The following is a 16,153-nucleotide window of genomic DNA, read 5'->3' as shown; positions in this document are numbered from 1 at the left end:
GATTAAACTCGATAAGTTTATGGAGGAGATGGTATGATGGGATAACATGATTTTGGTAATTAATTGATCTTTAAATATTCATGATAAAATAGGCCCAATGGCCTGTGATGGGATGTTAGATGGGGTGGGATCTGAGTTACTACAGAAAATTCTTTTCTGGGTATCTGGCTGGTGAATCTTGCCCATATGCTCAGGGTTTAGCTGATCGCCATATTTGGGGTCAGGAAGGAATTTTCCTCCAGGGCAGATTGGCAGAGGCCCTGTAGGTTTTTCGCCTTCCTCTGTAGCATGGGGCATGGGTCACTTGCTGGAGGATTCTCTGCTCCTTGAAGTCTTTAAACCACGATTTGAGGACTTCAGTAGCTCAGACATAGGTGAGAGGTTTTTTGCAGGAGTGGGTGGGTGAGATTCTGTGGCTTGCGTTGTGCAGGAGGTCAGACTAGATGATCATAATGGTCCCTTCTGACCTTAATATCTATAAATCTATGAAAAGTTAGATTATTACAATTGCAACCATTTCTAAAATCTAAGAGGTTATTAGCAACACAAGAAAGAATTTTTTATGTACAATTTTACCCTGACTGTGGCTTTAAATTATTCCACCATTTAGAGAAAAACAATTTAAACTAGGAAGTTAAATAGCAACCATGCAGAGTGTCTTGTAGCTTTTAAACATCCAGTAGTACATGCTAACCCTATAAATGAAATAACCCTTCACACACTGAATGCTTTCTGCCATTTTACAAGATTTCTTAGTTTGTTTCAAAGTCATGTTTGGATATAATCAGAAAAGATGAAAAGTTTTTCAGCCATGACCTTTAAACAAAAACAGAATTAGCCACTGAGTCATTTCTCAGATAGCATAGTAAATTAATCCCTTACAACGTTTAAAAAGCTGTTTTCCCATAGGATTTACTTTCCATAATACAGCACAGCAATTTAGATATTCAGTTTCATTGGGACTTTAGACTAAGTTGTTGACCAAGTGAGGTAACGGGGATTTTGCACACACTAGTAAGAGTACACCCTACACGGTGGACTAGAAAATCGCAATTGAGGCACACACATTTTTATTAGAATTTCTAAACCAGGATTCAAAAGGTAGCAAACCTAAACCGAATTTTCAGAAGACCTTAGCCCGTGGAACTCATAGTCAAAGATACTGCTGAGATCAAGAATTTAACAGGACTCAAGAAAGGAGTGCCCATTTCTATGGGATAATGAAAACATGCATGGAGTCAATATTTAGGATTAAAATGAAAACAACCAAGAGTTTGAAAGGGATACAAACACTCCAGCTTTGGGACATGAGACAATCTCATTGACAGGGGCTCGGAAGAAACTTCCCATATAAGCGGGTTGTGACAGGTTTCCCTCAGGGTGCCCCTGGAGGTCGGGTACCACTGAGCCCACCTGACACACCAGACTGGGCTCCCTTTAACTAACTGTACTGCTGTGACAAGCTGCAGACCCACTCCCAGTCTCGCTCTTTCACCAGCATACATAGAGGTAGGGACACATCCAGCTGTTGTAACATGCAAACAGGCTTTCTGACTAGCCCCTGCATGGGATGGCTTCAGCTAAGGAACTGCCCAGATACTCAAGTGAACCCCCCACCCCACCCCCGGAGCGCAAACCCAAAATACACCATCTTGCGCTGGACAGAGAACTGTACAGCGTAAGCTCATGAAATTCACTCCCTCAATCAATGTGGAGAGAGATATGCAACAGCTCCCCCCACCCCCCCCGCCCAGTTATGAATTCCCCAGACTGGGTTAAGACAAAACAAAACAAGTTTATTAACTACAAAAGGTAGATTTTATGTGATTATAAGGGATAGCAAACAGATCAAAGTAGATTATGTAGCAAATGAAACAAACACGCAAGCTAAGGTTAATATACTAAAGAAACTGGTTAAAACTAGCAAATTCTCACCCTAAATGTTGTTTTAGGCAGATTGCAGAGGTTCTTGAAGGCCAGCTGCTCTTGCTTGCAGCTTAAAACTCCAGGTGTTTCTTCCACAGGCCAGAGACCTTCTAGCCTGGGTTCAGTCCTTTCTTCCCCAGTTCAGTCTTAGGTGTTTTTTTTCGCAGTCAACTTTTGTAGGAAGACAGTGAAGAACGAACCACATTGAGGTCACTCCCCTGCCTTAAATAGCTTTTGCATATAGCAAAACTTAGTTTCTAAACTTAGTTCCCACGCCAGTCAGTGAAAAAACACTGGTATTCCAAGATGGATTCCAGTACCAGGTGACCCTGCAGCCACAACTCAAAGGCTGGTTGTAACATCCTCAGGAAGACTTCCCAGGAAGGTGGGAGACTACCATCTTCTAAGACCTATTGTTCTTCCTAATGGTCCTTTCCTGCCAGCAATCTAGACTGATTGCATTCTGTCTAGTGCGCATTCCCCAGGTGTACGCACATTTGTAATAGCTGCACAGACAATATTCCTAACTTCAGATACAAAAATGATACAAGCATGCAAATAGGATCATATTCAGTAAATCATAACCTTTCCAATGGTATCTCACATGACCCATCTTGCTTAAAATACATCTTAGTTATGTAATAATCACATCATAACAATATTTCTATGAAAAATATGGGGATGTAGCGTCACACAGGTTATTTCAGAACTACCTAGTACAGCATTTCCTGCAGCTGGTACTGGCTATTGTCAGAGGCCAAGATCCAGTGAAGTATTTAAGCACCTCATCACTAGTCACTACTTAGGTGCTTAAAGTCAAGCATATACGTAAATGCTTCTCTGAATTGGGGCCAGAACTAGGATACTGGATGAGCCATTCGATATATTACGTTTATCTCAATATACTGAAAGCTCTGTGTCCCTGAGGAAGTCTTAACATGTGTAGATTTACAGACATTTTGAAACCAACACGGTATTTGACCCATTGCTTAGTTCTTTGTTTATATGATGACGACATCCATCGCTTGTTGAGACCCTATTTTTTAAGCAGCTTTTCTAACAAGTAAATATAATTTGGAGGCATATTATTGTAATTCCACTTTAATTTCCTCCCTTTATTTTTCAAAGGCACTAAAACCAGAACTTCATCATTTTGTGAGGGAAATAAACATTGTCATTTTAAAAAATAAATCCTCTTATCAAATTTTTTTTTCCAATTAGTAATGCTGTTTAAAAGCTTTGTAAAATGAAATCTCTTAGATAACTATTTTACCAGTGGCAGCAGTATCAAGCAGTGAATTCCTAATACAATGATTAAGATTTGCATTTCATTAAAATGACAGTGTCACGGCTTTTAATTGTGTGGGGGCAAGATGCGATTGCCATGTAAAATACCATCTAGAAGTGAAAAATACCCCTGTGCTGAGGGCCAGCACAAGTCTGGGAACCACTTAAGCCCATCAGGCCACCTTAAGGCACAAGCTGCAGGCCCTGCTGCTTAAGTGCATCGCATAAGATTCAATCCTGAGTCAGGGACCAATCCACGGAGGTGCTAAGCACCTTCAACTGCCATTGACCCCAACGGGAGAAGAGAAGGCTCGGCATAATGGACAATCTGCCTCTCACAAATTAAGGTATATTGGCCGATAATCTCTCCCAAAAACCAGGAACATTAGTTCCTAAATCACCAGGTTTCTTCACACTACAGTAAATACCCAACAGCAAATATGAAATTGTTTCCCCCCATTCGGCCCCTGCAAAGCGGTAAGGATTTCGTTAACCCTGCAGTGAGTGCGGTCCATTTGCTTCCCTAGGAATGATGCCGTGCCACTAGCGGATGCTTTCGACTTCACTGATGAAAGTTTAAATTCTGCACTTGGCTGTTATGACGGACATATCTACCAACGGCTTTACGAGTGGGCTCAAAAATCCCCAACCAACCAACAGGTAAGGACAGTGGGCTACAAACTGCCGGCACCTACACATTAGCTTAGGCACACATTATTTAGACATATAACATTCAAGGCTGAAAAATGGAAAACAGCCAGGAGAAAGCAAGTGGACTGACAGGTTGGAATTTTGAGGCCAGAAGCTAAAAACAACAGTGTGTTCCTTGGAACGGAGTATTGACTTGTGCCAATTACATGCACGGCTCAGAATCTGAGAGTTTAATGACTGAGGCTCTGCTCGAGCAATCGACTCCATGTGGATGGATCTGTACTGACATCAGTTGGGCATTGCACAGCCACACGTCCATCTATAAAGAGCTGCTCATGCAGGACGTCAGAGCCACGTCTGCCCTTGTTCCATGCGCAGAACAACCAGTAAGAAGCATGGTTTGGTTCTGGTGCAGTAATCGGAACCTTATAAGTTTAGACCTGCATGTGCACTGGTTGTTCAGTGAATTCAACGTTCGCAGAAAGCATTGGCCTGACACTGCTAGAGCCTGAAATCCAGTTTAAGCACATAATAGGTACAGCATAGTAACGCCACTGCATGATTCTCCATACTACTGTGCCAGTCTGCCACTGCCCTTTTCTGAAGGAAATGCCCTGTAAGTGGGGACCGGGTTTGGCCAGGCCCTTTCGTTCCTTGGCAGTCTCAGCAGAGGCCTACTAGTACCATTTAAAAAGGTGTCTTGTCATGAGCCCTGCTGCAACAAGACCACCCTAAAACCCATCAGATGGTCTTTCAGTCACCAGTGACCAGGACCAGATCTGAACAGGCAATCTAGAGGTCCGGGGCTCTATCTCCTATTACAGTAGCCAGAGCTGTCCAGCCCTCTGGCTGGAACATTATTTATAGCTCTGAACTACCACTGTGAAAAGGCAAACAACATGCACAAAATCTATATATGTACAATTTAACACCATGGAAAGATATGATAGTTACACACTCTGTATTAACAGGCTGCATATTCACGGGTACTTTTATCACTACTTATCAATAAGTATGTTTATGTTTAAGCAGTAGAGGGTATAAGTTTTAAACAAGGTAACCTCCCTCTTCCCCCACCCACACACTGTATTCTTAGCACACTGCCTTCATTTCTAACATCACATTAACGGTGAGTTAACATCACTGTTCATGCTACATTGGGGTTTCTTTTTTAATTTAAAAACACAGCTCACCTACTTAAACAAGATTTTACCTTAGTACTTTTCCCAGCAAACCAGGTACCACTAGCAAATTTTACAAATGAATGCAAAATTTGAAGTTTGCCTTTGGTGAATATTCAAGTTAAAAATGTGCTTTCCAAAATTAAATGCTTTGCATCCTCATTTTGATGAGCAGCACTGCATATTAACAATGTTGGGGGATCCCAGGTACCGGGTTGGGGGGCATTACACACTACTGTAGCATATTTTTAAAAAATTATACTTCAAAGATCATTCTGAGTTATTGAGAAATCATTGTTTCTCCTTAGTCACTGCTGATACCTTCCTATATGCTCCCTCTTCCACAGGTGAGCCGGGCCTATGCAAGGTACCTGAAACCACTTTTTCAGAGTGCTCCGTCAAAACTATAAAGATCAACAGCTGCTTGGGACACAGACAACATCTTCTTTGGTTCCATGTATGGTGCACTAGTTAGCACCCTGCCAGTGTTTTATAAATAATCATAAAGAGTAACACAGAACAGTTCACTATATTGTCTGCAAAGATCAACTGGAATTCTTAGTCATTTACACTTAAGAATGGAAGAAAGCCAAACAGGTTTCAGCTATGTCTGTGGTTATACAGAGTTCCATTAGGAATTTACCTATTTTATTTTATTTTTTTTAAATATGTTCACAGTAGCTGCATAAGCTGCCATATTTAGCAGTCCGATTCTCAATGTTTTATTACATTCAGGTTAAAAATAATTACTTTCTTGCTGCCTGGGACATAAGTTTGTTGAGCCCATAAAATGCATTGCACAGAATCAAGGAACTTAAGTTAACAAAAGTAATGTAAAGTCACAGCCATAGGTTCTGAAACCAGCTGCTTAGATTAAAAGTGCTGTTAAAATGTAAACTCTTTGGGACAGGACAGAATTCCTCCTTGTATCTTATCGAGCAGTGAGCACTATCTGCACTTAAATAACCAATCAAAACTCACACAGTAAGTGCCAGCTTCAACTTGTGAAAATGATCTATTATGATGAAAGTTGCCGATATCCTTTCTGTAAACTTCAGCCTCCAACCGGGGTGTGTGATTTAGGGTTTGCTTATTAAATGGGTCTGTGGTTATCAAGTAAAAAGAACAGATATCTTCTATTCGGGGATTAAACCAAGCATTACATTGCAAATAAATGAAGAAATGTTGTGAACTATTTATTTCACGATTTTCTTGTACTGTTGCAAACAAACTATTTTACAGGGATCATATATTGGGGTTTGCCTGGCAAGAAACAGAAACTGCTTGCTGGAGCTTCCTCAGTTCACCCTAAGAGCAGCCTTTTCCTATCTGAATAAAATAAAAATCACTTCATGCTAACAAACAAAACAAAAAAAACCCATCCCCTAAGCACCAATAAAAAGGGAGGTGAAGATAGGACCAAAGAAAAACATGGCACTGAGAAAGGTCTCCATGGTCAGAGAATTGTGAATGAGCCAAGCTGAATAAGAAGTGCATACCCACTGCCAAGTCCATGAACTCTAAGGGTATATTTACACTGCAATAAAACACCTGTAACTTCCCCATGTCAGCTGACTCGGGTTTGCGGGGCTATAAGACTGCAGCGTAGACGTTCAGGCTCAGTCTGCAGCCTGGGCTCCCTCCTTTTGCAGTATCGCAGAGCCCAAGTATGGACATCTACACTGCAATTTTGTAGCCCCGCAGCCCGAGCCCTGTGAGTCAGCTGACATGGACCAGCTGTTTGTGTTTTATTGCAGTGTAGACATACCCTAAGCCCAACCAAAAAGTTGCTAAAGTGGTAGCCCAGGCTGCAAAGCCCAGGCTCTCTCTGACCATACTCGGGATGCTGGGGTCCATACTGGCCAGATCAGTTAGACCAGGTAAATAGGAAGTTTATATATCTAGAGATGATCGTGAATTATTCAAGGCAGACAGAAACATTACAACCTAGAAAGAGGAGTAAGCAGAATTGCACTGGCCTAGTCACTCAAAGCAGAAACCAAGTTTATTTATTTCAGTGTCTTCTAACTTTGATTCCTGTTTGTTAGTATCTTTTATGCATAATTCTACAGAATGCATAAAAGAGGCAGGAGCACTGTCTAGAGAATTGGGAGATAAGAATGCGGAGCCAGAGTCCCATCCACTTCAACAAAAGCAGCCCTGTGCAGGGTGATGAGAGCTCTGAGACGTGCTGGCAATTGATTTGATGAATATTTTGAAACTGGATAATGTTTCCCACCAGGTTATAGTTATTCAGACTCTAGATGTACCCTGGATTAGCATCCTTTAACTAGCATTAGTCATTTCCAACTTCCCATTAGTCAAAATGTATAACTTCTCCTCTTAATTTTCAATTTGGAAATTATCCCTATGGAAATATGATGATACAAGGTCCACTAAATTGAATGTTAAGAGTGAGCTAATATTCCTATGCACCAGAATATGGAAAGTAGTAGCCTGTCCAGTTTCACTTTCCTGTATTGATATACCTTACTCTCCCCTTTTTCCTAGAATAAAAAAGGAGAGGAGAAGACAAAAAATACAAGCTTTATTTCGATATTTGACATTTTTATTAGCTTCTTGCTGGCAGGCATTACACTTGGGAATAATATTGCACCAGGCATTAAAAGTATGAATTCTACCACAGGGATATTTTGCATTCAGAATCCAGTATAAATATTTCTAATCACATTTTCATGGCTACAGATATTTGGTTGCTTGATTTATATGCATAGAAAAACAGTTGTCATAACTGTAAAAAGCCATACTTAACAAGTACTTTAGAAGGGTAGGATTTGTTTTCCTAAAATATTACAATACTGTTTATTGATTTAGAAACTAGGTTAGTTTACATGATGCTAGCCTTTCCCCCATCTGCATCTTAAATCCTGTTTGTTCTTTACTCTGAGTGTTTTAGCATTAAATGGATTAGAGACCATTTAAATAGGTGAAGTTAGCACTTTAGGTCGAAAAAGCTGACATAAAATGTCCTACCATACTGATATTTAAGACCCCCTCTTTAAAAAAAAAAAAAAAAAAGTGTCTTAACGGTGTGAACAGGCACATGCATATCTTTTTCTGGACAAGACAAAAAACGGATTTGCTAAAGCATGTAACTTCTCCAGTCCTTAATGGTTATTAATAGTCTCATAAAAAAGCCCATGCTGTTGCTTTAGTCAAAACCAGATTCTCTCAGGTATGCTGTTCCAGGAAGTTGTGTGTAATCACTGAAATGACATCTGTGGAGTCATACATCAGTCATCCGTTTTCCGAGCCAGTCTACAGAAAGTCCAGTTGTGCTCCACTGTATTTTCATTGGCCCGCTCGCTCATATGGTGAACTCTTGTATTTCTGATAGAGAAACCTTGTTTTGTAATGTACTCCATCAGATGGACTCTGAGGGAAACTTCCTGGTGGTAATCACATGGCCCAAAAGTAAAGGAAACTTGGCAGTCTCTTGTGTCCATCATGTGCTTATTCCACTTGGTAAAGTGGTTTGAAATGCCTTCCAGTAATGAATGGACCTTAGTTGTGATGGTTAACTGAGTTATGATTACTGCCACTGGATTGGAGTATTTGGAAAGTTTCCGTGTGCTGGACAGCTCCACTACTTCCTCAAAGGTATCCACAGGATACAAAGGCTTGGGGTCATTAAGACACTGGATTAGGGGTTCAATTTGATAAAAATCTGCTTCTTTTCGAAGCAAGTCAAATTCCTTGAAGTCCAGTGGCAAAGTCAACTCTGAAGTCCTTAAAAAGTTAAGAACATACCGGAAAAGTGGTCCATCTCGGTCAATGAAGTAATTGCCCTGAGAGTCCCTGGCAGTGGGGAAGTCTCCCCCGAACATGGCCCCAAGCATTGAATCGGGATATCTCGTTAGAGTGGTGAGGGATGTTGTATACAAGTGTCCACCCACATTTATTGTGACTGGATCAGTCATCTAGAAAGAAAGAAATTCCAGAGTTTATCAAACTACCACGAGAGATTTCTTATCACCAACACATGGCAGTTGCTGTGAGAAAGCTGCTGGCTCTAGAAAGAATTGCAACTGTTCAGCTTGAAACCTACCAATGGTGTTATACAGGAATAAATTCAAGAAACCTAGCCATAATCCACACCCGGCAACTTAGAAAGCATATTTTCAAAGTGCTTTACAAGTATTAACTAAAGCCCAGAGCTCACTGTCACATAACTATTTCATCTTCTGCAAAGTAAATATTTTCTCCATTTTTACAGATGAAGAGACTGATGCACAGCGTAAGTGATTTCCCGAAGGTACGAGTCAGAATTCCACCTCTGGCTCCTTGCCTTCACAATATCCCTTTTACTCGAGAAGGAACTAGTTTAGCAGGTACAAAACCTCTTTCCAGAAAAAATGAAAGGATGTAATGTAATTTTAGATCTAGGACCAAGAGCTTCCATTCAAAGGTGCAGCTAGGGGACATCATAAAGAAAACTCTATCACGCAAACAGTACTGCTGTGTAGAGGAGGGGCCAGAGCCGTAGAGCTAGCCTGCAGCTACAGCAGCCAGATCGCACGGAAAAAGGAAGGGGAGAAAAAGGATAGGGCACGATCCTGGGCACTGACTCTGACAATGAGGGCAGAGGGCCAGCCAGATAGGCAGACAGACAGAAGGGAACGGGATGTTTAGAGAAAGAAGAGAGAAGGAAAAATAAGAGGTGTGTGTCTAGTTTTGTGATGAAAGATGAAGTTTAAGAAGCAAGAATATTTTTCCAAATAAAATGACAGCAAAGTAATTAAAGGAGCAGGCAGGGAGAACATATTTTTTTCAACTTTGTATACCAGAAAGGTGGCTTTCGAGCCCAGTGTCAAATTGTATCTTTTTAGGAGCAATATAGCCCTCTTCTTGCTGTTGTGTTTAATAATTACTACTACGTGGCTGAAGATTAAGAACATGAACTGTCCCAACACACAATATGAAATGAAACATTAAAAACAAACCTATCTGCTTATATTATTTTTACTAAATTCATTTTCTTCACTCAACATTAAACTCTGGGTCTATACACAAGGCCAAGAGATTCGACCTAAAAATCTGGAAAGCCCAATTCTATTTTTCAGCATGCACACATCTTTATATTGGATCACTTACCATATATCCCCAGTCTCCATTATCCATCTGTTCTGTTGTTTGATCTATGGCAGTCTGAGTTTAATTGAAGGCTGCTAGGAGGACACACAATTCACCTCCTATTTCCCCCTGCAGGTTGGGAAAAAAGCAAAAAGTAGCAGACTGTAAGTACTTACAAGAACAGAGCAGAATATTTCTAATCAAAGACAGACTTGTGCCATAAACCGGTCTCTTGCATTCAACTACAAAGCCACACCGGTACAGGTATCTAACAAAGGAGAACTTCCCTATCTGAACCTTCCAGCATATCCTTCACTGTTACTCAACAGACTGCTGTCTCTAGAAGCAACTGGTAATCACTTTGTAGGCTGTCCTAAGCAGTCCTGTTTTGTTAAACAATAAGTCTGTCTTTGAAGATGATTGAAACGGAGAAGACGACCACATATTTGACTTGGGCAAAAGAGACATGGTTTAATAAGTAGTCCCAGTTACATAAATCAGAAACTTATTTACCCACCTATCTGGCTGAAAGTCCATCTCAATAGGTGGGTAAATAAAATTTCTGATTTATGTAACTGGGACTACTTGTTAAACCATTTCTCTTTTGCCCAAGTGAAATATGTGGTCATCTTCTATATCTATAGGTACATACACACACAGATATATAATTATAATTTCAATGGTATTAATCAGCCATTCTGCATAAAATTGTACAGAAACACAAACCCACGAGGCGTCACTGTGTTTAAAAAACAGTGAGAATCTCACTGGAGTTAATGCTTCATTAGAGGGGACTGCAACTTGGCTGCAAGAGTGTGAACCACAAAGTGTGAAATCAGAGCCCAAGCTGATTTCGCAGCTGCCATAGAAACTTGCAAAGCACTTTACTTTTCAATGCATTTTTATAAATGAATCAGAATACATTTTCAACAATACTTCAACAAGAATGGTTTGAAAACAAGTTTTAACAATAACTTTCTAAGAGATATCCTCAACAGCGTTCACTCACACAGCCAGGGAAATGACTGCCTCCACTCCAGGAATGATGGGTGAATGCCTAGTGCCTTGAATTTGCATGAGATCCCTTCTGGCCTTAAAAAAAAAAAAAAAAAAAAACTCTAATCTATAAGCAGTTTGGTACAAAAATAATCCTACTTATGAGAGCTTTTTAAAAACAAATACATACAGACATGTTTTACAAGCCCCGTTGTTAGCAAATAAGATCTGCTGCAGTATTCAGTCTCCTTACTGCACTCCAATTGACGATCACCCAGCAAATGAAATCACAAAGCTCTGGCTGAGACAAAACCCTACATTCTTCTGTACCTCTTCCAACTCAGACCCAAAAAGAATCTGCTCTTCTCTTTACTCCCTAGCAAACAGGGGGTCCATATCACCCACTTCAGAAGAATGTGGAATCGTTCAATGCTTTCTGCTCAAAATAGGCCCAACAGCAGAGCACAATGGCTCTCTCTCAAAAGGTCAGCCAGGCACGTGGAGAACTGTGATATAGCCACAGAACGCACTGCATCTCAGAATGAAAGAGCTTCAGTGTCCAATTCAGCACTGTGACGGTGCGGATTGGCACCACACTGGTACAGCGGTGGTTAATCCTTCCCTCCTAGCGGAGGAAGCCATGCCCAGGCATGCTCCACCTGGAAGTCAGGTATAAAAGCCTGCAGGGCTGCTCAGTCATGGTGGATCACCAGAGGGGAAGGAGGCTTGTTGCTCTCTCCAGCAGAAAAGAGGCTTGCACCCTGAGACACAAAGGCCAGACACCCAGAATCTGAGAATATGGTAGGAAGTGACCCAGAGAGTTCTTAAAGGGGAATGGTGCTGAGACCGTTCAGGCCGGCGTGTTTTGGGAGGATCCCCACCGGACCACTGGTGAGGAGAACTCACCCCTTGCAGGGCCCTGGGTTGGGACCCAGTGGAATGGGTGGACCTGGGACCCCCTACCTGGGCCACCCTCCTTTGAGAGGAGCTGGCCCCACACAGTGAGTTATATGGACTCTGGCCACTACGTGGCATTACCCCACTAGGGGAGAGGAATTAGGTTGACTCTGGCCATTGGGCCGCACTACCCTGGGGGCGCATTGTATGGACTCCGGCTGCTAGGCTGCACTACCCTAATCAGCAAGGGGAAGTAGATGGACCCAGGCCTTTGGGCCACCCTGTGCAAACTACAGAAGGGCTTGGAACACGGACTTGGGCATAGAGAGACTGCTCCCTCCCTCCCTCCCCCCCGACCAAAGTGGCTGACAAGATGCTAGCACTGCCATAGGCACCTCGTGCGCATTATGAAACGCAACCCGGTTAAACAGGATGAATCACCTCGGCGCCCCGCAGTGACACAGTGCAGCGGCGAGCACCGCAGGGCAGCGCAGTAGCAAACGAATGCTGATCTAAAAGGTGGGAACAACCTTAGAACACCAGCTTGACTGCCATATACTAGAATGCATTTTATCCACGGTAAAGGAATTAGTGGTCCAGAAGACAAGCCTTCACAGCTTTTATTTGCTGTTAAGAACCTTCAACCTGAGCACAAAGTGCAACACACAGCTGCATTACAACAAGGAGAAAGAGCAGGGAGGGTTTCTGATCAATTCCCCATTAACAACGCTGGAGAGGAGCAGCACTCAGACTTGTGGTAACAGTGAGCATCAAGGACAGCTGGCTACTTAAACTGCACAGCAAACAATGGGAAAAGAGATCCTCCTGTCTCCAAAGTAGGTGTGAAGCAGCACGAACATTTTAAAAAGGAAGAAGACAGTACACGCTCTCCGACGTAAGAGATTTTCTTTTTCAAATTTCCATTACGTAGCTGATGCCAGTCAACTGCAACCTTCCAAACCCTGGGAATTGATTAAATCAAGAAAGAGCTACCCTTTTGGGTGATCATAAAGGGAAAGAAATAGATTACATATTCCTGTCTGTACCATGGTAAAAGGCTTCACTTGATCACAGCACTGCTATGTAACACCAGGGTGAATAATGTATGAAAGCAATTAGCTCAGACAAGCCCACATGTCAAATAAATAAATAAAGGGCATCCAATAAGCTACACTGATTTTGTGTAGTATTTGAAAGTCATTAGACATACAGAAATCTGCTTAGGCAAAGATAATATTAAAGTGAGGAGCACATTAGAAATACTGGATAGCAGCACTAAAACTGCATCACATGGTAAGTTCAAATGCCAAGTGCCTCAGAAACAATTAACTTTCCTTATCAGAATTAGCCTGGAAGTTTCTAGGTTCCTCTTTTAGGCAGTTCCTCTTTTAGCAGTATACTGATTATTTATTCTGGTCAGGTACAACTCAAGCATCATGAATATCTAGAGGCAGACTAGAATGGAGAGGGAAGCCTTTGACAGCTCTGCCTTTCAACCAATGCATTGAATTATTTTAGTTAAAGGGATTTACCTTAAAAGATTCTGTGGTTAACTTATCTACAACTAAAGAGAATGAATGCTCTCTCGGGGTTAAAATCAGCAAGCTAGCATAAGACTCCACTTAAGCCCTATTTAGCCCACAGCCATTTCCCCCACTCTTGTGCAGAATGTTGACCACATAATAAGCAATGGCAAAAAAAAACAAAAACGAATAGTGGAAAGCAAGTGACTGATGACAAGTGGCCGTTTGATGAATGATCAGTGATCCCAGTATATCAAATCTGTGTGATCCCATTTATATCAGTGCAGCTTCTGTAAATGTTGTTTAATATTTCATGACTCTAGAGATCTATTATACTACCTTACTATTAGGCATAGCGCTTATTACAGTCATTCGTCCCATTACTTCAATGGAGCTGGGGGGCAGGGAGGTAGAGACAGTGCAGGCTCAGAGTACAAATTATAATCAGAGCCATCTGAGCATTCTCATGTGTATCATCCACACTGTGGATGAAGGTTCAAGCCAGATTGGAAGAGATTTGACCCAGTGGGGTTCTCAAGTTTTCTCACAGTGTGGATCCCATTTTAGAAGAGAGTGTGCCCTGTTCCAACTTCACCCCAATAATACAATGTTAGGAAAGCGTTTCCTATCTTTAGCTATCTTTCCCTGTCATTTATCAGCTAGACTAGAGGACAGCCAGCACCATGTGACCTGCCAGCTGTTTGCAGACCAACTGTCCACAGACAACTGCTTTGGAGCCTACAGCTTACTCATTTCTCTCCAATAAATCAACTAAAAGTCACTCCTAGTTCCAGTCTTTAACGGTTACTCCAGTATCAAAATATTAACCTTGGCTTTCTAGATCATTCCAGAATGTACAAACATCTTAAAGATGGTGGTTTAAAAATCAAAGGTTGCAAAGCTCGCACTCCCACTACACGGTTAAACACATTTCGCTATTCAAGCTGCTCCCAGAGAGCCACTTAAGATAGGTCACTGTCTTTGGCATTCAGACATATATAGATGAAACAAATGTCCTAGCTCCAAGTATAGATAGTTACATTTGTCCTGAATTGCTCTGCGCCTCAGCTGTGCACAGAGTTTGGGAGATAATATTTTCATAGAAAATGGATGGAAGAAATTTAAGGCAGTCACTTGAGTTAAAAAAAAACCAAGCTGGCACAAGAAGTAGCTACATTTGCAAATACAATGGAAATGTAATCATAGCACAGCATTATTCTTAACTAAAATATTGATGACTTGACTTTTTCCTTAATTCAACCCCCTTCAAGGGTTGTAACTCAGCTGCTTTGCTTTACTCCACAATGAATCATGGTTTATACATTTCCAGAACCAATTTTTTTTCTAAAATAGGTTACAGACCATCAATATTTCTCTTTCTTGCTATTTAACTTTAAACAAGAAAACAATATTCACACACAATAGGTGGTCTTAATGTTTTCATCTCTGCATGCTTAGTTGCTTTATTACAATTTACAGCACCCTCAACTCTTGACGGAGAGAGCTGTATCAAACATTTTTTGTCAAAAAAAAAAAAAACCCCAAAGGCTGCATTCAGACCTTTTCTTTTAGCTACAAAATTTTCCATTTCAAAAAGGTGTTATTAGAGGGGGTCTGGGAACCAATGGATAAACTGAACAGTACAAAGTCACCAGGACCAGATGGGATTCTGAAGGAACTCAAATGTGGAACTGCAGAAGGGCTAACTGTCCTCTCCCTAACCTATCATTTAAATCAGCTCCTGTACCAGGTGGCTGGAGGATATCGCTAATGCCACACCGATTTTTAACAGAGGCTCCAGAGGCGATCCCGGCCGTTACAGGCCAGTCAGCCGACCCCTTGACACCGCAGTAAAGAAGAGACTGATCAGACCCATGGGCGAACACGATTTGCTGGGGAAGAGGCCGCCTGGGGAGGGAAATCAGGCCTCCCCCGGGGGGGCCGCCTGCGAGAAGTAGCCACGGCTTCCCCCGGGGTCCCGGGCTGCCCAGGGCCGCGGGTGGGAGCTTTTCCCCCCGCGGCTCGCAGGGGGAGCCCCCCCCCCCAGGGTAAAACCGACACCCGGGCCCCGGCGCTTCTCCCGAGCTCTGCGACACAAGCCCCCCAGGGGCCGCCCCGCGCCGGGGACGGGACCCAGGCGTCCGGCCCCTCCCCCGCGCCCCAGCGCCGGGGACGGGACCCAGGCGTCCGGCCCCTCCCCCGCGCCCCAGCGCCGGGGACGGGACCCAGGCGTCCGGCCCCTCCCCAGCGCCGGGGACGGGACCCAGGCGTCCGGCCCCACTCACCGGCTGCGCTCGCGGCTCCCGGGCTGCGGAGAGGCCGGCGACCGCCGCGGGGCCAACCGAGCGCGACCCCCGCGTTCCTGCCGCGCGGCCCCGCCCCCGCTGCCGGAGCCCGGGAGAACTCCTCCCCCCGCCCCCGGCCCGCCTCAAGCCCGGGGGTGCAGCAGCCGCCGCCCCCGCCCCCTGGTGCCTGCCCCTCTCCCCGCTGCAGCGATCCCTGTACCGCCACTGGGTTTCTGCTAAACAGCCTCTGGCAAGGAGTTCCACAGGTTGACTGTGCCTTGTGTGAGGGAAGGCTTCCTTTGGTTTGCTTTCA

General features: G+C 43.0%; 2 protein-coding genes across 7 annotated transcripts in view; one reads left to right on the top strand and one right to left on the bottom strand.

Moving 5' to 3' along the window:
- Positions 1 to 6,240, top strand: part of ACOX2 (acyl-CoA oxidase 2) — a 31,689-nt gene extending 25,449 nt beyond the window's left edge. For all 3 annotated transcript variants that reach the window (XM_048859345.2, XM_048859346.2, XM_048859348.2), the window contains exons 14-15: positions 3,741 to 3,873; positions 5,393 to 6,240. In XM_048859345.2, the coding sequence (XP_048715302.1) occupies positions 3,741 to 3,873; positions 5,393 to 5,455 (196 nt within the window). In that variant the 3' untranslated portion in view covers positions 5,456 to 6,240. The remainder of the gene's footprint in view (positions 1 to 3,740; positions 3,874 to 5,392) is intronic.
- A 1,352-nt stretch (positions 6,241 to 7,592) lies between these two features.
- Positions 7,593 to 16,153, bottom strand: KCTD6 (potassium channel tetramerization domain containing 6). 4 transcript variants are annotated; one of them, XM_048859383.2, is made up of 4 exons: positions 16,061 to 16,153; positions 11,149 to 11,231; positions 10,161 to 10,268; positions 7,593 to 8,986 (listed from the first exon to the last, which is right to left on the bottom strand). In XM_048859383.2, exons 3-4 carry the CDS (start codon positions 10,185 to 10,187, stop codon positions 8,300 to 8,302), a joined length of 714 nt encoding a protein of 237 aa, XP_048715340.1. In that variant the 5' UTR covers positions 10,188 to 10,268; positions 11,149 to 11,231; positions 16,061 to 16,153; the 3' UTR covers positions 7,593 to 8,299. The 4 variants fall into 4 exon arrangements, with proteins under 4 accessions (XP_048715340.1, XP_048715338.1, XP_074986286.1 ...); XM_048859381.2 differs by lacking the exon at positions 16,061 to 16,153 and adding an exon at positions 15,841 to 15,930; XM_075130185.1 differs by lacking the exon at positions 11,149 to 11,231 and having other exon boundaries at positions 16,061 to 16,084.

This window comes from Caretta caretta, chromosome 7 (genome assembly GCF_965140235.1).
Source record: "Caretta caretta isolate rCarCar2 chromosome 7, rCarCar1.hap1, whole genome shotgun sequence".
Classification (NCBI taxonomy): domain Eukaryota; kingdom Metazoa; phylum Chordata; order Testudines; family Cheloniidae; genus Caretta; species Caretta caretta.
The sequence above is the reverse complement of the archived record's forward strand: the minus strand, read 5'-3'. Positions and strand labels throughout refer to the sequence as shown.

Excerpts from the sequence above, each read along its gene's own strand:
- KCTD6 (XM_048859383.2), bottom strand. The coding sequence starts at position 10,187 with ATGGATAATGGAGACTGGGGATATATG. Across the intron at positions 8,987-10,160 it reads ATGGAGACTGGGGATATATG|ATGACTGATCCAGTCACAAT; the intron begins GTAAGTGATCCA and ends CTTTCTTTCTAG.